At 41.6% G+C, this 20,790-nt stretch overlaps 1 protein-coding gene across 4 annotated transcripts in view; it reads left to right on the forward strand.

The window, feature by feature from the left end:
• The first annotated feature begins 1,643 nt into the window (after positions 1–1,643).
• TSC22D2 (TSC22 domain family member 2) overlaps positions 1,644–20,790 on the forward strand; it is a 50,378-nt gene continuing 31,231 nt past the window's right edge. For 2 of the 4 annotated variants that reach the window (XR_011969059.1, XM_072618291.1), the window contains exons 1-2: positions 1,644–3,337; positions 15,380–15,451. Coding sequence is in view for 2 of the 4 variants with exons in the window: in XM_072618291.1 (XP_072474392.1) it covers positions 1,644–3,337; positions 15,380–15,451 (1,766 nt within the window). In the remaining 2 variants the exon portion in view is untranslated. The remainder of the gene's footprint in view (positions 3,338–15,379; positions 15,452–20,790) is intronic. The other 2 variants (XR_011969060.1, XM_072618292.1) reach the window with 1 other exon arrangement.

The following is a 20,790-nucleotide window of genomic DNA, read 5'->3' on the forward strand; positions in this document are numbered from 1 at the left end:
TGCTCCCCTACACCTAATAGCGTTACCTGGTGCCTGAATGGGTGACCGGGCCCTGCGCCCCGCGCCCCCGGAGTGCTCCCCTACACCTAATAGCGTTACCTGGTGCCTGAGCGGGTGACGGGGCCCTGCGCCCCGTGCCCCAGGGGTGCTCCCCTACACCTACAGTGCTACCTGGTGCCTGAGCAGGTGACCGGGCCCTGCACCCCATGCCCCCGGAGTGCTCCCCTACACCTAATAGCGTTACCTGGTGCCTGAATGGGTGACCGGGCCCTGCGCCCCGCGCCCCCGGAGTGCTCCCCTACACCTACAGTGCTACCTGGTGCCTGAGCGGGTGACCGGGCCCTGCGCCCCGCGCCCCAGGGGTGCTCCCGGCGGCCCCGGCCTTATCTGGTGCCTACCAGCGGGTGACGCCGCCGCCGCACGTGACGCAGAACCTCCGAGCTGGAAGGTGACCTCAGAGGTCGTCCCGCCCCGACAAAAGCGCCCATTGCCCTAGCCTGTCCCCGGGGTCCCGAGAGGCCGCGAACCCGGGCTCCTTTCAGTCCTCCCAGGGTCCGAGCCCCTCCCCGCGGGACCCCCGACAGCCCGACCCGCCGCGCCGGGACAGCGCCGAGAGGCGGCCCGCGGCAGGCCTCGCGCCCCGAGCCCCTGGCGGCGTACGCATGTGCGTACACGTCTCCTCCGGCCGCGGCGCCCGAGGGTCGCGCTCTCAGGGCAGGGATGCGCAGAGACAACGCTGCAGAGGCGTCCTCCCCGCCCCCCGCCCCACCCCCTCCACGGCCGCACGCCGGCACCGCCCACTTCTGGGCTCCGCCGAGCTCCACGCGAAGCCCTCTCCCAGCGCCGCAGGAAGCCGGCCGGGCGGGGGAGGGGGGGGGGGGGGGGGGCGGGGCGGTGACGTCACGACGCTGGCGCGTCACGGGGCAGCGGCGGCCGGAGTAGCAGCGGCGCGGCGGTGTCAGCGGCAGCAGCGGCGGCGGCGGCGGCGGCGGCAGCAGCAGCATCCTCCTCCTTCTCCTCCTTCTCGTCCTCGTCCTCGATCTCCGTTCCGCTGCTTCTCTCCCCACCGGCGGCGGCGGGGCCCGGCCCGGCGGCGGCGGCGCGACCGCTCCTCCTCCCAGCATCCCTGGCGCGGCCGTCCCGTCCCCATCTTGGCCGAGGGGAGGGAGCTGCCGCCGCCAGAGCAGCAGCCGCAGCAGTTTGAATTTGAGTTCCGGCCGAACTCCGCGCCGCGCCGCCCGCCGACCCCGGGGCACCGAGCGGCCGGGCGGGCCCGCGCCCCCGAGCGCCAGCCGGGCGGGGCCTCCGTCCGGGCCGCAGCCGCCCGCCTGGGCTGCAGGCCTGCGGGCCGGCATGGCCCTGCGGGGCTCCGGCTAGAGCCGCGAGCCGCCCCGCCCTCCGCCCGCGCCCCGGGGCCTGCGGACCGACCCGGAGCCTCGGCGGCGCCTCGCAGCCCCGGGAGCGCTCGATCGGCCCCCGGAGGGCGGCGGGGAGAGCCCGAGGGGGATGTGTCCGACCCCCGACCGGGCCCGGCTCTGCCCCTGACGCGCCCGGCGCGGGTTCCCGACCCTCCCCCAGACTCGGGCCCTCGGCGTGGGCGGGATCCGGGCGCCCCCGCGCCCCCCGGCCTCAGAGCCCCCGCCATGTCCAAGATGCCGGCCAAGAAGAAGAGCTGCTTCCAGATCACCAGCGTCACCACGGCGCAGGTGGCCAGCAGCATCACCGAGGACACGGAGAGCCTGGACGACCCGGACGAGTCGCGCACGGAGGACGTGTCGTCCGAGATCTTCGACGTCTCCCGAGCCACGGACTACGGCCCGGAGGAGGTGTGCGAGCGCAGCTCGTCCGAGGAGACCCTCAACAACGTGGGCGACGCCGAGACCCCTGGCACCGTGTCGCCCAACCTCCTCCTGGACGGGCAGTTGGCCGCGGCGGCGGCGGCGGCGGGGGGGGCCCCCGCCAACGGGGGCGCAGCTGTTAACCTCCGGAACGTGGCCGCCCCCCCGGGCCCGGCGGCCGCGGCCCCCCACGCGTCCTCCTCGGCCGCGGGGCTGGTCAGCGGGGCCGCGACCCAGACAACGGCCGCCTGCAGTTCCCGCTTCCGGGTCATCAAGCTGGACCACGGCTCCGGAGAGCCCTATAGACGCGGCCGATGGACGTGTATGGAGTACTATGACCGCGACTCGGACAGCGCCGTGCTCGCCCGCACCGGGGACTGCATTCGGCACAGCGCCACCTTCGAGCCCAGCGCCGACAGGGACAGCGGCCTGGGCGCCACCGGGGGCTCCGTGGTGGTGGTCTCGGCCGTGCAGGCCACGCAGGGCTCCGACCCCGGCGGCGACGGCTCCTCGGCCGCCGCGGCCCCGGCGCTGCCGCCCGAGAAGGCGCACCCCCCGCCCGCGCCGCAGTCCCCGCATTTCGTGGTCGGGCAGCCGCCCGTAGGTGGGGCCGTGCCCCCGAGCTCGGCGCAGCCGCTCTACCCCGGCCCGGCCGCCGCGGGGCCCCCGCAGCAGAGCCCGTCCCCGGGGCCTGCGCCCGCCGTCCTGTCGGTGGGACACAATGGGAAAGGCCCGCAGCAGGTGCAGCCCCCCGGGGCGCCCGGGACCCCGCCCCAGCCGTTTGCCGCGTATCCCCAGCCTCCCCTGGCTGCGGGGCTTCTGCTGCCGGCCCAGCCCTCCGGCCAGACCGACTACATGCAGCACATGGCAGCGATTCAGTCCCAAGGAGCTGCCCAGCCAGCCGGCGCGGTCCCTGTTAGCGGCGCCGGGACGTCCAGTCTTCCTGGGGGCCAGGGCGGCGGCCAGAACCCCCCCTCCCAGTCTGGAGAAGCGAGCGGCCCGGCTGCCGTCCCGCAGCCCGGGGCCGGGGCGCCCCCCAAGTCCGTGACTCAGCTTCCGATGGGCGGCGGCAGCAGCCAGGGGGCCGCGGGGCCTGCGGCCGTGCCGGCTCCCGGCGTGCCTAGTGTGCCTGCCGCTTCTGTTACTATGCCAAATGTCCCTGTTACTCTGGTCCAGACCCAGCTGAGCGGCAGCAGAAGTTCCAGCGGACTTCCCTTAATGCCAGGCACGTCGAATGCCCCGGCCAGTCTGCCCCAGGCCAGCCTCAGCCAGTTTCAGACTCAGACGCAACCTTTGGCCGGACAGGTTGATGAGACTAGAAGAAAATCAGAACCCCTACCTCAGCCACCACTTTCTCTCATTGCTGAAAATAAGCCTCTGGTGAAGCCTCCCATTCAGGATGCCCTCGCAAACCCCCTTTTGCCCGCAACGACTCCTATGAACACCCTGGCCAGCTCTGTCTTCGGTATTTCCATTCCTGTCGATGGTGATGAAGATAGGTATGGAACTTTTCATTTTAAACGTTTAAAATGTTATTTTTATTTTGGGCTTTCTGATTTCTTTTTAGAAGTATTCTGGGGCACTGAGCAGAATGTCCTTTAAACATACTTGCTACGTTTTCAAAATGGATTTACAGAGACACGAAGAGATACTCATTTTAGGTCATTTAAAAACCCTACCTAAAAACTACAGCAAATGACTTGTTCTAGCCACAACTTTCAGAGTCTGTATATTAAGAACAGAAGTTTTAGGCTATTCATCACAATTACATTTGATAACACAGTTTGAAATAGTGGTCTTCCATGGTAGTTCTTTCTAATGTTTCCTCGTCAACTTATGGGAAAAAATGAGCTTCCCTAATGTCACTTTCAAGGTTTATTTTTTTAAAGATCATTTAGAGAGGAAAAGTTATATAGGTGGCTGGAATTAAACATCTAATAGGAAATAAACTTATTAGGCGGCTTCTCCAGGGAGCAGGGCTGGTGGGGGTCAGATAGAACTGCAAGAACTCATTCCTTAGAAAATCAGGAAGGAAAAAAGCTTCACCTGGCTTTTTAAATGAAATGTTACGTTTTTAAAAGAGAAGGATGCTTAAAAGAGGCTCCCCTTTCTGCTGTGGGGGAAAAGGCATGAAATATAGGTTTGGGGTTTTGTTTTTTTTTTTAAGTTGTGTGTCTGATTTTGAATTTAGAGGAATTTAAATGCTAAATTGTAAAGGTTGTTAGCTTCCCTTCTCCCCCTTACCCTTTTTAAGGGAAGCTTTTAAAAGAGGCTAACTGAAAATTAGTGAATACTGTCACATTAATAGCTGCCTTTTGGTTGAATATTAAACATTTTTTGGTAGGTTTAGAGGGAATTCAAAATGAAAATTGGATTTATTATCTTTCTGTACAAATTACTTTTCTAAAAATTGGATTATGGTTACAAACTGTACAAAAATATGCTGTTAATTCACATAGAAAATTGCAGGTAATTTAGAGGATCAGAAAAGACATTAAAGTACTCTTTGATTTTTTTTTTTTTAAGAGTTGTCAGACACTTGAATCATTTCCAAAGGATTTCTCTAACATATTATGGTGTGTAGAGGAACACGATTTTGCTCTTTATTTTTTAAGCTTTCTCTCCCTGTTTCCTCTTAGCCCCTTCCCATCCTTCTCTCCACTTTCCTCTATACAATTAGTATGTCTTCAATTTTCTCCGCTAACACAGCACAGTTTCATTAAGTATGAACAGTGTTCCTGAAATGCATTCATTTCTAAGGTCAACTTTATATTCCTAATATTTTTGAAAATGACTTGCAGCTGTTCAAAAATTCTCCAATTCTTCAGAATTAGGGACTTACTATCTGCCCATAACTTAGCTATGTTATTCAGTATATTTATGAAGTCTGAATATAAAGTAATGGGACTGATTCATTAAACCATAGGAACATCAGTAACATTACTTTTTTATAGTCACACAGATCAGAAATGCAGGTTTGGGTACTCAATTTCCCAGTAACAATTGGTACTCTGTAATAGACATAGGTCCTTTTGGGTTGCCTCCACCCAGTCATTTCTTTGTGGGAGATGCAGGATCATTTTGGCACCTGTCTGCTTCTGTTCCCATCCCACTGATCAGCTCAATAGGAGACAGGTGGATTAATCATATTTTTTTAGTACATAACTGGAAAAAAACTTTTCATTTTGCTCTGCCCCACTCCCCCTTTGATTTAGCAGGTTTTATAAGGACACTCTTTAATTTAGTTTTATGAATGATTATGAGTCAATAAGAAAAAGAACACATGAATAAGGCAACTCTAGAATTTATTCCTTACTAGAGTATATGGTCTATTTCACCTGTCCCTCTCTCCTCTTAAAATATCTTCTATCAGTCATTTTTAAAAAATCTCACCAAGCATAAAAATAAATTGAATACTTTTAAAATTTTGAAGTGTTCCAAAAAATAATCTCTTTAGATGTATCTGGATTGTACTTCATGGTAGTAGCAGTAGTAAGTAATAGTAGTAGTACTAGTGTTAGTCACTATCATTTAAACCAGTATAGGTATTTCTAATTTATATGTAGGAAGGCCCAGTAATTTTGATATATGTGTGTTTTAAAATACATAGTTGGCACTTTTTTCCACTAATAAGTTTTTCACTTAGCATTCCTTGGAACAATTATGAATTATGTTCATTCCAAATTTCAGGCCATTGTTTTCAGCTTCTGAGTTTTAAATTCACTGTAATAATGAAAAAATTAAGTAAAATTGTAATCTAACACATTTGAATATTTTATTGTATCTACATGGTTACCCTGGTGAAGGAACAAATCCATTAAGTAGGTTCAGTACTGACTTCTTCCCCTCCCTCAGTGTAGAGGAATGGGGGGTGGTTTATAAAATATAAAGTAGGAGTGTTTTCAAGGTTAATTTTTGGCATAACATTTTTGAGGAATTTTATGACTTGCATATGTGGCATTTACAATTTTAAAATGGCAGAGAATATAATTTGTACTTCATATCAAAAATGGAATAAATGTAGGGAAAGGTGAATAATTATGGTTTCGTAAATAATTTCACTAGACTTTTACAATAGGTATAGCATCTTAATTTTTGTGGCTTTTATAACACTGAAGCTACCTAAAATCTTGAGGGCTTATGGGAAACATGTTTGATAATAGGAAGTATTTTAAAGGAGGAGAAATAGATAAAATGATATGGGGCTGATACCTTTACCTAAAACAAACTTAATATGAAGTCCTACTACAAAATGTTTGCATTAAACAAGTTTTACTATATTTTCTTATTGTGGGGTACTCCTGGTGTGGAAACTCCCTTCCCTGTTGCAATCTGATAACTCAACCTACAATTTACAAAGTCTTGGAGAGTTGCCTGTGGGCACTGAGAGGTTAGGTGATTTGCCAGTGGTCACATAGCTAATATAAGTTATCCTGAGTCCAAGGCCTGACCTTTTTTATTCACAATATCACACTACCTCAGAGAAACTTGAGTGACTGAGCTCTTGATACCCAATAAATGCAGGATAATAAAATGGTTATATACCAGTATATCCTAGGAGGTCTTTTATAGTTCATCAAGCTTAGCATCATTTGCTGTGAAGTAGATACCGTACATATACTGCAATATAGGTAAGACATGCTAGAATTAGTTATGATCTCTCTAAAATTTAAGGAGTCATTTTGGTAAAAACCTTTTAATGTAGAATGCTGTATGAGGTGGCTTGAAATAGGTCTTATAAAAATTTGTGAATCGTGTTGGATGAATGTTGCTAGCAAAGTTTGCTGAAACTTCCTGATGTTTGAAAGACTCGTTTTTCTTTTTTAGGAGGGGGGTACAGGGGTTGGGGAGGTGCAAAATCTTAAACTGACCTATTAGAAAAGGAGCAGAGTACAGATAGCTGACCTCTTCAAGCTACATTCCAGGAACTCTAATGAATGGCTGCAGTTGTGAACTGTCAACTGCAGCAAGACTGTTGAAAACCTGATTGTAAGGAAACCTTCATGGCACCCATTCCTGAATTGTGTTAAATGATTTTATTTATAGAAAGTTAAGAACCATTGAAGAGGTAGTATGAATTGTAGGACTGAGGAGTTAGATCCTGGCACCTATCAGAAGGACTCAAATTAATATTTTAGGTCTCCATTGCTTAGTGCCATATTCTGTTCCTTTTATTGAGATGGAAAAGCAAAAAGATTCCAAAGTGTAAGATTGAGATTGTAGAGTTGCTTGTTTTGAAGTCTGCAGGAATTTCTATATCTGAAGTGAACAGAAATCTTAGTGGATTTACTCTTTTGAAGGGAGAAAGAGAAACTGCATGTTTAAATCCCTTGGTGTTATGGAAGCATTGCTCATTCTTTGCTTGTTTATATTAGCTCATGTGTAACTTTGACCGGGAATTATAGCTGATGCTGTCAAGCACTGAAGATGCCTCCAGCCTCTTCGGATTTCTTGGAGAGACTGCAAGTTACTGCTCATGGATAATTAGCGCAACATTGATATGTGTAGAATTTCAGATAGTTGAGTGACCTCCCCTGTTAAAAAACCTACTTTTGTTGTGCATTCGGCCACCCCTAACACCAAATGACTTCAGGGATCCTGGTTTTTCTAGGGGAGTGGGAGTGACACCTCTCCTTTGATTACTTAAACTGCTTCTAGAATTAGTAGATACACACAGTACAAGAAAGCGGTCGTAGTGGGCATGCCTCCTTTGCTTAATAGATTGTATACTTTCAATGGGATTTGGGACCTGATTGGGCAGAACACTAAGAAAAAGTTAAAAACTAAAATATGTGTGCATCGGTTTATACAAATGCATTTTTAACTCCCTCTTCTTTGTGAAGGAGTTTGTTGAAAAGTCCTAGTAGCAAGTCATTTGCATGTATTGTCCTGAGATTAAAAGGTGATATTAATTCTAGTGTTTTGGGTAGGGATCATCTGAAAATAGTGATAATAAATAGGAGTGGATTTAGTGAGTCTGTAACTTGTTCCTTTGGAATGAAGGCTCCTGCTTTTTGCTGAACCAAAAGATTGGGAATAGTTAGGCAGCCTTCTGATCCATGGCAAATGATTGCTTTATGTCAGTGTTCGGTGACAAAGGGCCACAGATAGGAATGAATGCCAAGATGAATTACTTTTTCTAATAGAGGAAATGATTAGTGAATCTTGAATTGACAGAAGAAAAGATGTTGAATTAAAGAAATATGGTTTGTAGTCACAAAAAGGACGTTAAATTCTTCTCAGCAATACCTTGACTTTGTAGCTTTGGTTGTGATTGGTTTGGCCATAGGCTTTCACCGATGCTGGTTACTACTTTACTTTGCCAATAGATCTGTTTATGAATTTGTAACTGAATAATGTTGCCTCCATACAACTTTTTGTTGCTGCTTTTTAAATGATTTAGTGGAAGAGCAAATTTTTTACTTTGAAGAAATTATATGAAAATAATTAAAACTTTTGCCTAGCTCCTTAGAAGCTCGAATTGTGATTGTGTTTTCAACCTTGAGGGGAAGGAGGGGAATTTGCCTTTCAAAACTGCCCAGTTTGCACATCTTCACATTTTTGAGATTGTATAATTCAGTCCAGCCTAACCTGATTAACAATTTAAATCTTTAAGTTACCTCATTAATAAAGCTATAATAAATTGAGTGAGTTGCACATATTAACTTAATATCCCTCGAATTGAGCAGCTTGATGTTTCTATCGCTACTTTCCAAAGTATACAGCTTCTATTGCTTATTAAGCAGCATTCCCTAAAACTTTATTATGATGTGCATTATTGTACACACTTCCTATCAGTAATGATTCCTCAGGTAATATCAGACTTTGTCCACATCAGGACAACTGCTCACCAAGGTCATTTTTCCGTGGATGTTGTGCCCAGCTGCTGTCTCCAGCTGTCCTCAGGTTAAAATCTTGCCTCTGTTCTGTGTGGTTGGTCCCTTCACGGTTTCTCAGAGAGCATACCTGAACTTTCTAACTTGCCATTTACCATGAGAGACCACTGTCATGTTTCTCCTTTCTATGTAGATACACTCTTGGGCTTTTCCTGTTCTTCTGGAAATGACAATTTACAACTTAAGTATTGCAGTAATTATTTCTCTGCAATAGCTTTAAGTAGTAGTTACGTTTTTGTGTAGATGTGGAGTTGTGTGAGCCTCCCAACCACCCTGAGAAGTAGGTGCAAACTACTCATTTTCCAGATGAGGTTAATGAGGCCTCAAGAAGGCTCATGATCTGCCCTAGGTAGACCCTGCTAGAAAGTGACAGAAGCAGAGTGTACTGCACAAGGCTTCCTCCTGACTAACAAATAGTCTTTTAACAATCCCTGCTTCCCAAACCAGACTCTAGACTCCACTGAGATTGTGGAAACTTGTGGTCTTAAGCAAGATTAAGTTTAAAATATTTGCATATTGGTTCCATTTGTAAAATTTGAAGACAAGTTTTGGAGCTATATTTAACATTTGTTTTAAAAGAATGAATTCATCTTTTAAGTTATTCTGTCTTCTGGTTGATGTCAATTTAGTTAGATTAAATAAAAATAACTGAAAATCAACTGATTGATAAAATAACCAATGAGAGTATTTTTTAATCATCTTATTTTACAAACAGAAAACAGTTTTATCAAGCTTAAGTGTGTACAATGAATAAAAGTAAATATTATAGAAAAGTCCTAAGGGGGAAACTATCCCCTTTATACATAAGGGAGATTATTTGTAGTTTGTCTTAAAGTATTTTTAAACATTTTCTCAAGTCTCATGCTTTATATGTATTCTGTGTCTTGTGAAGAAAGAGATTTCCTAAGCAGAGATTAATCTAAACAGCTTCCTGAGTTGGAGATTAATTAACTTACCAAAACACCTAAAGAAGGTCTAGCTTCCTTTTGAAATAAATGGTAAATTGGCCCTCCTACCTTTGAGTTTTCTTTTTAAAAAAAATTGATAACTCTTTCATTATAATTGATTCCTTTGTAATCTTACTGTATTTTATGCATTGAAAAACATTCTGAGAAACGATCTAATCAGACTAACGGGTTGATAACTAACAAAAAAAGATTAAGAATTTGTTTTGAAAGGAATATTATTGATAAGTTATTTTGGTACTTTTAGCTCCTTTTGGTCTTAGGGTCGACTTTTCAATATCTTTTTCGGCTCACTCACCAAGTTGGGAAACTCTTCAGTATGTGGCACGCCTCCTGCCCACAGAGGACTTATTTTGTTAGGACAAGACACATGAAGCAGTTAGAGAATAACACAAGGCAAGGCAAAAGCCCAAATGTGTTGTACAGTTATTATCTGGAGCCAAAAAAATTGGGCTAGAGAAGCTAGGGAAAGTTGACTGTTTTCCCTTTGATTTTTCACTAGACCATTATTTCATGAGCACTGTCAAAATGAAAACTGGTTTATAAATATTCTAGGCATTGGAGATGTGTTGTAGACACTTGTCAAGCTCTTGGAAACAGTTAAGTTTTTCTTCCGTGGGTATATCTTGGAGCTTTAAATCCTATACAATACCTTGTAATTTTTATAGTGCTTTTTCCAGTAATTGAATTGACGGCCTCATTGTGAACACATTGAGTTAAGTAGGGACCAGGGAAGAGTTGAGTCTTCCTAGAGTCAAGACAATAAAAACCTAACTTTTTTTAAACCCATAGGAGACTAGGTTTTGTTAGTATTGATTAAAGTGCAAGAGTTTACCTTGCTCTGAATAACTCTGTGATAGTGGGGGTGTAGTAGTAGTAGTGTAGGTGGGGTGGGGGAGCAGAGAATGAGTTACTCTTGCTATACTAAAGGATTTACTATAGGCATTCTTTAAACTGATCAGAGTGTGTGCACTTAAGGTCTATTACTTCAGGAAAGTACTGTTAGACAGAAACACTGCATTTTGTTCTAAGTGAATTCAGAATTCACGTTTCTGAAAACATAGTTAAAAGTAATGACAAAGGTTGTTATAGTATCAGTGTTTTACTCACTATATATCGTTTTGATCTTCCCCTGGGACTATAGTAGCTTTTCATGGTTGATTCTTTTTTTGTTTGCTCATTTTTCCAGCCTTCTTCCAGTGTTGGACTCCTCACTTAGGGGGGAGAGGCCAGGGATGTCTGGCTCCTGTCTTTTGTGTCCTGATATTTTCACAGCTCAATCTGGACCTCATATTTGGTCCTTCCAGAGTGGTATGATTTGGAGAGAGGTCTGTTCACTACCCTCTGAGTTGAGTTTGGTCTGTTAACTTGTATGTGGTTGAGTTTCCATAGACTTTTGATGGTCTTTTAGTGTTAGCCTTCTGGGATTTTCTGCTGTATCCCTGAAATTAAAAATAGAAATTTATTGGTGGCAAGTAATCTCACCCCAAGTGAGCTGCTGTGGGGAAATGGAAGAAAGAAAAAGTGAAGTCATCAGCTTCTTTTAGGTATAGGAACCAGCCCTTTTGGAAGGGAACAATTTAAGAAATTATCAGGCACATGTTGCTAGTGTATTTCTGTCTAACTACTTCCCTGAAGTAATAGACCTTATGTGCACACATTCTGATCAGTTTAAAGAGTGCCTTCTGTAAATCCTTCAGTATAGCAAGAGTAACTTGTGCTCCACTCCCACCCCCACCCCCCTCAGGTGTTCAGAAATGCATTTATTTTCAGGGCTAATAATTTTCCTAGTTTGTATTCCAGGAAGAACCTTTTAAAGTAGCGTGGAGAGACATAGACATAAGCATTTGAGTGAGAACTTGTGTGGATAGTTTGTCTTACCAACCCCTTTATTTGATTCATGGTTCCTTTATCTCATTTTAAGCTTTCAGGATGGTTGGTTTTTTTCTTCCCCTTTTTATTCAGTCTGGGTTTTCTTTTCTTCCTGTATCATAGCTACTTTTCAAACAAAGATTCTCTTGCTAAAGAAAAGGTGGATGTGTTATCTGGGCTTTGAGTCACTTCCTGCTGTGCCACTTTCAGGGGCCTGGAAATGGCATGAAACCAGTATTTGGCATGTGTGCAGGGAATAGTTAACTGGTACAGCAGAAATATCTGCAAGTGATCTATAGGAAAATAACCATTTTTGATCAGATGACAATTAAATGTAGATAATAAAAAGAAACTACTTTTCTAAATTTTTTTTTTTACTGAATTATTTAAACTAGTAGCCTTTATTGACATTTTGAAGAAAATTGAACAGAAGCTTTTGATGGTAAAGGCTGATATAGGTTGTTGCAAAACTGGTTTCAAACCCTCTTCTTGCAGGAGATGAGAATTTGTGAACAAAGCTACCCTACATCCAAATTTTCTTTCCAGTAGTTTGTTTTCTTAATGGGTCACCTGCTGATGTCTTGGCTGTTTATAGCCTTGAAATGCTTGCCGGTAATACCATTTTCCCCCTATTTTACTTTTTTTAAACTTTGTCACTCTGAAACAAAATAGTCTTTGATTTTGGGACCTTTCAGCATTTATAAATAGCTAGCATTTCCCCTTTCTCCCTGCAGTTCTTGTTTAGCTAGGCTCCACAGAGATAACTCCTTTAATCTCTTCATATAAATCAATTTTTGTGACAAGGAATCTAAACCCTTCAGCTTTAGGTGTTATTCTAATTCAAGGTTCAGAAAAGAAGTATCATATAGGTTTCTGCTTGTGTTACTAAAGAAGATTGGCTTCATCTTTGTGATGCTTTTTTTCCTGTTTTTTTTCTTCTTAAAACTGCTGCACCACATAGAAGATTCACACCCACATAGCTATAGCATTATGGCTTGGTTTCTTCAGTATGACTATAACATTTCCCCAAATTAAATGTGCTTGTGTTCTGAAGTCTTAAAATGTATAGTATTTAATGTCTTGGGTGCTTTTACTGTACCTCTAAATACAGTTTTAATTTATTTACTTCAGATATTTTGAACTATATAGAAATTCATGTGTGCAGAAACTGAGCTTTTGAAATGTCATGATTTAAAACCAACATATTTGGTAACATTTCATTTCTATGAAGTTAAGACTTAAATTTTTAAATTTCTCCAAGAAAAAAATATTGTGGTCTTTTTCCCCTGTTGAATTGAAAGAGGTATGTGAGATGCTAGGAATATTAGAAATGAAACAAATAAGTTCCTGCCTTCAAGGAGATCACTTCCTATTTTCAAGTACATTACTTAGCACACCATTTTGGTGAATTTGGGCTTTTCAGATTTGATAACTTAACTTAGTGTTTTTGTATTTTTTAATTTTTTTTTGAAAAACTTACCATGATAGACCTAAATCTTCCAAAGAGCTTTTAAGATAGGCAACTGATCCTTTTATGATTCTGAGATGTCTAGGAACAACATATTTCTTAAAACCAAATAGACTTCCATGCAATTTTTAAAAGTTCTGTTAGCTAGAGGATTCACTGAGAAGACCAATAGCGATCCTCTCACATTACACCTGGAATCAGAGGTTCTTTCACATCTTTGTCTTCAGTCTGTGTTAAGTAGCTTTTTTTTCCCCTTGGGTGCTATTAACAAGATTCAGGAGAGAGAACTGCCACTTAAATTGGACCAAAAATGACTGCTTTTCGTGTGACAGCCATGGCATGGCACTTACTCTGCACTCATTGCTGCTGCCAGCCATAGGGCCAAGCTCTAAGGAGAGAGAATGGCTCTCAAAATCACAGTATCACTTAGGGGTCTTTGGTTCCAGAGGAGGGCACTTGGGCTTGGCCTGGTTTAGTGGCTTGGCTAGTATCACACACACTAGTAAATGGTTAAAAGTGGGGGAGGGGGGTTTTGAATCCAGGTCTTCCAGACTTCCATGACCAACACTCAGCTTACATTACTTATCAGCAAAGATTCCCAGTGACTTCATCTTTTGAAAGTCAGCTAGCTTGATAAGAAAGGACAGTAAGTTTTATATAAAATGACTTGGCATGGCAGTATAGAGGTAGGGACAGGAGGCCATGCCAGATAGAATCTCATTTTTAGTGTGTGACCTTAGGCAGGGTTAGGAATGTATCAGTGCTCCTGGTAACCTTGAAGTTGCAGAGCAGGTCTCCATCTCCAAGGGTACAGGGAGTTTCCTCCATCAGTAGTTCCCTATATCAATGGGAAAAACCCAAACCTCCGCACACCATGACCTCATAAAATTAGCATATTGTATGTCAACCAAATTTAAATCAAAATCCAGCTATTGGGGGGAGTGGGGTGGCAATAGATTTCTTGAAATGTCAACTCTTCATTTATTCTCCGCATGAGGGAAAGATAAGCAGTGTTTCTCAGAGGGCAGGGATTAGGATGGAAATAGTGCATCAACCCTATAAGAAGCTATCTTGAGGGTTTCTTTAAAGAGGTAGGATACTTCAAGTCGTAAGATGGCTCCCACACACATATCTGTAGATTGAAACAAAAAAGGTACTGGAATAGATTGCCACCCACACTCCCATTGTACATTTGTGCCCCGTTTCTGCCTATACCAATCACTTTGTGTACTACTTTTGACCTGCATGTCAGGTCACTGAACCTTGTACTGTACTATACAGAAAGAATATGCTATTTATCTTATTTTTGCACATGAAGTGAATGTTTGTAAACAACAAATGAAAAGGACAGGTGATGAAAAAGAGATGTCTTAAAGATTGGTTTTGGTTCCCAGGAGAAGTATGTCGTGATTTGTAATAATTTTATGCTTTTCAAACTGCTGTTATGTACAGTATCATTTTATTCAGTGTTTATTGTGATATTACTCTTTGAGCTACAAGATGTTCTTGGTCAAAATTGACAGTTTTCAGGGTGCTGTTTTGAACTGGGAGAGATTGAGAATATGTGTCTGTTTTCTGATGATGTCTTGTGCTTGGGCTACCAGGCTTCAATATATATAAGGATGAATCTTGGATCCAGTGTCAGAATTTCAGTAGAAAGTGAGAATAGGGTGAAGAAGGTGGGAAGAAGTTGACATTGGTAGATGAACACTCAACAGTCCTGAGAGTGTATCTTGTAGGTACTCAGGCACTTAGATAGATTCTGCAAATAGGCATCTTGTCATACTTTTACTAGCTTGCACGTTAACAGTCAGGAAATAGTTTCAACAAAGAAAAGAAATAACCTGATCAAACAGACTAGATGTTATTGAAATATATCAGATTTTACTTAGAATGTTTAACATATAGGTTTTGATACATAGACTGTACTAGGACTATTTGTCAGATTGTCAAATGGATATGGATTTGGGAAATAACCTTGATATTCATAATGTCATGTTAAATTCAATTTTCTTTAAACCAGCAAGGATAGTGTTAATGCAGACTGTTTACTAGAATGTGAATTGGTTTCTATATGCTTATAACTAGATAATAACAATAATATTCAGTCAGAATTGGTGAAATAATGATCCTTAACAGCTATTACTGTGATGAAGAGCCAGGTTAAAGTTAGCTAGTTTTTATTTCAAATTTCACACCCATGTTTTTAAGCAAGCAGCTTTTGTTTAAAAAAAAAAAAAATGAAAGCAATTACATGCCTAAATTCCTTCATCTTTATGTTTTAAAAATGATTTGTGTACATTCTCAACATCATTTACATTTGATTCTTGGATCTCGCAGGAATCCTTCAACTGCTTTCTACCAAGCGTTCCATTTGAACAAGTTACAGGAATCAAAGACCCTCTGGGATAGGTATGAATGCTTCAGTATGGAATGCATACATGCAAAATTGTATGCATGAACTGCTTTGCACTCTGCTAGTTTCTCGTCATTACACATGGTCTTAATTATGTAATTTATTTGAACTGGGAGGGAGCTTAATTACTCACATGGTGGTTAGAATGGCATAGAGGGAATCAAAACAAAATTAAATCATCTCAATAAAATTTGATTTTTTTTTAACCGTCAAATTGTATACAATGTAAATCCAATTTATGCTCAGGAGTTCTCTTCCACTGCATTAAACTGAATTTGCAGATTAATCTGTTAATTCATATCTTTGAAAATCGACACATTTTAATGCTATTTTGTAAAGGTATTGTACACCAAATATATGGAGTTAATCTAAAAATCTTTCTCTTTTGTATCAGTTTATTGCACTAAATTCTTGTCATAAGGTGGTTTACTGCAAAACATTTCAAATTGAGAAATTTGAGATGGAACAAGACAAGGGTATCAAAGTAGTCTGAGCTATTTATGGCGAGAAACTCTTAACATCATCCAATGTGATTGCTGAAAATCACTAGAAATGCATTACTAATTTGTAAACTGCAGCCAGCCGCTTTCTCACAGGAATGTGACAGGTTTTGGTTTTCTTCTTTTTCTTTTTTTCTTTCTTTTTTTTTTTTTTAACGTGGAATGAAGTAGTGAATTTCTTTTATGGCAAAAGGTGCTTGTCTTTGTATCTCTCTGCTTTAATACACTTGGGGGGGGGGGTTATGCTGTGTTTTTTTGCTGAATATTGATTAGCTTTACATCAATCTTGTGTTTAATTACAAGAGGTTGAGGGCAAATGATCTTTTCAAAACTTGCACAAAGCTTTAATGAATTCTTCAAGGTGTGCCTGGCAACAAGCACATTTGTGTGAATTCTGGTGTAATTTGGATTCAGCACCATCTCTTTCATCATACAAAACCCTAGATAAGTATGTGTGCCCATCACATTAAGATATGTTATTTGCTGCCTAGAAAATATGACAATAGCATTTTGTCCTCTTGGTTTCAATTTTTTGGCTTGATTTGCTTGTGTTTGTGTGTTTCTCATGTTTTGCTTTTTTAGAAGAGCTATCTAGTATTTTTGTAAGTCTTGTTTGTATGTAAAATTGATAAATTAAATAACACTGTTAGGACTGGAAAGAACATTATATATCTCTTCTAACTCAATAATATAGAATCCTGTATTTTAGTGATTGCTTCTTAAAGCATGTTATCTTTGAAATGTAAATTAGGAAGGAGCTCTCCATTTAAAAGATTACTGCATTTTTTTTGCCAACCTTTTCATCTTTTAAAGTCTTAGATTTAATAAAGTATTAAATGTGGATCAGATTATTACTAATCTTCAAAGGCTAATATTTTAAAATTTTCATTCAAGTACAGTCACTATTGTGTTACTTATTAGCTATGTAACCTTGGGCAAGTTAGTTGGGCCTCAGTTTCCCCAGCTCTGTAATGAATGTCTAGAATAGATTTCTGAGGTCCCATCCTGCTCTGAATTTCAGTCATTTTAACTATGTGACAACAGTTGAATTAATTGGTAAATCAGTATTGTAAAAATCAGTGATGGTGACTGATTTGTTAAATAAATTCCATTCCTAAAAAGTTTTGAGTCTCTTTTTTAAATGAACTTTGGGCCCAATAACAGTAAGATTCATTTCTTTATAAGTGTCTACAGGTTATTATATTCCTGATCTGCCTGCCATTTCTTGGTTCTATATATGTCACTTTTTTGTTCCTACATAGTTTTGATTTTCATCTTGTCATACCCAAATTTTTATTCCCTTTAACATACAATAAGTGCCTACTGTGTGCTAGTTAAGTGGGGGAGAGGATCCCTGACTTAGTGGAGCCTACATACACTTAACATTTTCTTAAACAACTCAAACTACTTATCACATTTTTAATATTTGAAATCTTCATGAACTTTTAAAATGTTCTGTGGTATTAGGAAGAGGTGTTCCACTAGGTAAATACAATTACAGAAAAAATTTGACTGTTCTCTTTTAACCCATATTGAGCTGGAATAAATTTGGTGAGTAATGAATTTTCTTCCCAGATTCTCTCCTGTCACATTTTCATATTAACATTGAGATAGGACTGTGATCTTCTGAAATGATTTTTTTACTCATTGTTATATCTTAAGCAGTCAAACCTGGCTTAAGCTATTTGGACAGGATCACCTTTTTAAAACCAGACTTTCCTTTGTTGGCATTTCACTTTTAATAACTCAAAGTTACCAAAATTAACTTTCCTCTTCCTCCTCTCCCCCCACCCTTCTTTATGAAGGCTTCCTCTGGTTTTTTGTTAAGAGCACACCTAGAATGCTCAAGTTGAGAGGCCACCTTCTTGTGGTCTGCTCTCAGCTGCTTCCTGTATCTCTAACTACTGCTCTTCCACAACTGTGCTATTTTCCAGGGTTCTAAGATGGCTTTGTACCTTCTATAGAGCCTCTCATTTTCATATGTTAAGCCTGTTCTTTTCCCCTTAATTCAAATACTTGGAAAGGCCCTTCACCTTGAGAGACGGACTTAGGTGAGGTTGTTAGTCAAACAAAAACCACTAAAGAATTTGTTGTTCAGTTACTTTTCAGCCCTGTTGGCCTCTGACCCGATTTGGGGTTTTTCTTAGCAAAAATACTGGAGGGGTTTGCCTTTTTCCTCTCCAGCTTATTTTACAGATGAGAAAACTGAGGAAACAGTTTAAGGGACTTGCCCAGGGTCACAATTAGTAAGTGTCCAAGGCCAGATTTGAATTCAGGAAGATGAGTCTTCCTGACTCCAGGCCCAGTACTTTGTATATTACATTGATTCTTCATTAAAAAGCTTTATCTCATGGAAATGAATGTTGATAAATAAAAATAAATTAATTTTTTAAAAAAATCATTATCTGCACCCAGTCAGGAAGGTCTTCTGTTGCAGTGATGAACTGGTAGGATTGCCTATTCTCTGGGAGACTAGAGTTCTTGAAAAAGTCAAATTTCTGCAGTGATGCTCAAGCCTATTGGTTTCTTATCAATATTTTATTGGATTTGATTTCCAAGATGCTATCTTAGATTTACTTTCTATTTTTCAGAAGTAATTTAAAATTCTAGGAACAAAGCCCTATTTGGGAGCCCTTAGAAGGTGAAACTGAACATAAGGTTGTGTTGTGAACAAGAAGATACTTGGTTTGTAAAATATCATAGTTAAGCTGTAAGAATACTTTAGGTACATTAGAATTATTTTGCCTCATGAACAAAGAGTTGTTGATGCTTCTCTGAAGAATGTTCATCAGTGAAATTCAGAAGTAGGTTGCTTGCACAAATGTCTGAAGAGAAGCCTACGGGGATAGTGGTATACCTTAAACTTTAATAATTGTGCCTATATTTCTACTACACTCCTTGCTGACAGATCACAACCTTGTCATAGTTAAGTTGGCTGTGTCTGAAAAATTATATCACTTGTGTCACTGGTATAGTCCACTTATATCTAAATGAAGCAACAAAACGACTTTAATGGGTATATTACAAATTTTGGATTAAATCTGTTGAACTTAATTTTGTACAGTTCAGTTAGTGGTTTCCATCAGTGTTAATGGTGGGTTTTGTTTCTCTAACATTTATTACTTTAGATATTATTATTAAATAAAATGTATTCTAGGTAATTTGAAACATGTTACTAAATATTAGAGTATTCTTTCAGCATTAACCATGAACTAATCTGCTGGCTATTCTCCATATGTTAGAATACATATTTTTTTACATCAAGCAGGGATAGGCAATTTGTGTTATGAGTGCCAGCTGCTTGAACTTGCCTTTGGCACTCACTAGCATATATTAAACCCTCTGGTGTAGTAATCAAGGGCTCAGTCATCTGTTGTACATATGCATGTGCATCATATATCCTACTTGAAGCAAATGCTATTAGAAAGAAATATTACCTTTAATGGTTACTGTTGGCATTGGCTAAAGGACAAATATTATAGCACAGTATTAAGTTTATCTAATTTTTCAAAATATTTAAATACACTCCCCATCTAGATTGTAAATTTCTTAAGGTGGGAGAATCCTTGCTTATATACTAAATTTTGCCCACAGTGCTTAGTACTTTGCACACTGTAGGTGCCTAACTAGTATCTAATCATTTTTGCCCTTCTATAAATTTAGGGAAAAAAATAAATAAATGGTCCACATTAAGCCACATGGCAGGCTAGTCTTATAGGAGATCAACTTTTAGAACATTTTCTCAACCCAGTTTTTCTAAAGATACCATTATCAGTGATAGTTTTGGTGATGTGGATGCCAATATCTTAGGACCTGGAGGTTAAATACACTGGAGATAGTACTGTTGTTTGGCTCAGATAGCAAAATGTTATTGTTGGCATTTTTAACAGCCAAAAATTAAAGATAATTTTAGTATGAGCCTTTCCTATAAGAGCTTAATGTTTTGATCTAATTGTGAGCCATAACCTCTGTACATATATACAGCGTAGTATACATAGCCAGGCGCTTCTCAGTTGCTTCAGTTTCCTTAAAAAAAACTTTTCACATATAAAATAAGTAATTTTCAAAGATATTGTGAAGGTCTTACTTTCCTCCAGTAGCTCAATATATATTGAAATCAAGGATAAGAAAAGGTGTATTGGGCCAGAAATTTGAATCCACGTTGGTTGAGAAAGAGTTTCTGGATGAGATGAGACCAGCCATTATGATAGGGAATCCTTAGTGCCAGAAGATTGTGAACATCAAGCTGGGGGCCCCAGCACTGGGCCCTAGATAAACCCACTGGAGGAAAGATGTGGTTTATGTTTTCCAGAAGGTAATAAGGAGTGAAAATGATTAGAACCTGCTTGAGAAGTAAGCAGTTGATCGGATGGAACCCCAGAACTATCATAGACTATATTTCAGCTTAGTGTGTCTCTAATACTACAAGCCAAGCTAGAAGGCTTAGATCAAATCATTGTTAATTAAGTACTTTGTTTAGGAAATGGTTTGATGTTCATTTTAGTGTCTCTCTAAAAAGTCTGCCCTGCTCCCCACTTTCCCCTCCCCGCCATACACACATATAACTCTTAAGTTAACTTCTAGCTCTAACATGCTCTTGGCCTGACATTTGGGAGGGAAATCTCCTTTTAAGAGATGTAGTTAAAACTTTTGAGTATTTTTAGTTCAGTAGTTGAATGCCTGCCTGGCAAAGCCTGGAAGCTTAAATAAGAATCTGTGACCTCAAGGAGCTTGAGTAGAATCTAACCCTAGCCCTCCGTTCTGTCAGCAGGGTGATAAAGCAAACACAAGTCCAAGTGCATTGTAGGACTTCTGGGGTAAAACTGTTAAAACAC

Source organism: Notamacropus eugenii, chromosome 6 (assembly GCF_028372415.1).
Source record: "Notamacropus eugenii isolate mMacEug1 chromosome 6, mMacEug1.pri_v2, whole genome shotgun sequence".
Lineage (NCBI taxonomy): Eukaryota > Metazoa > Chordata > Mammalia > Diprotodontia > Macropodidae > Notamacropus > Notamacropus eugenii.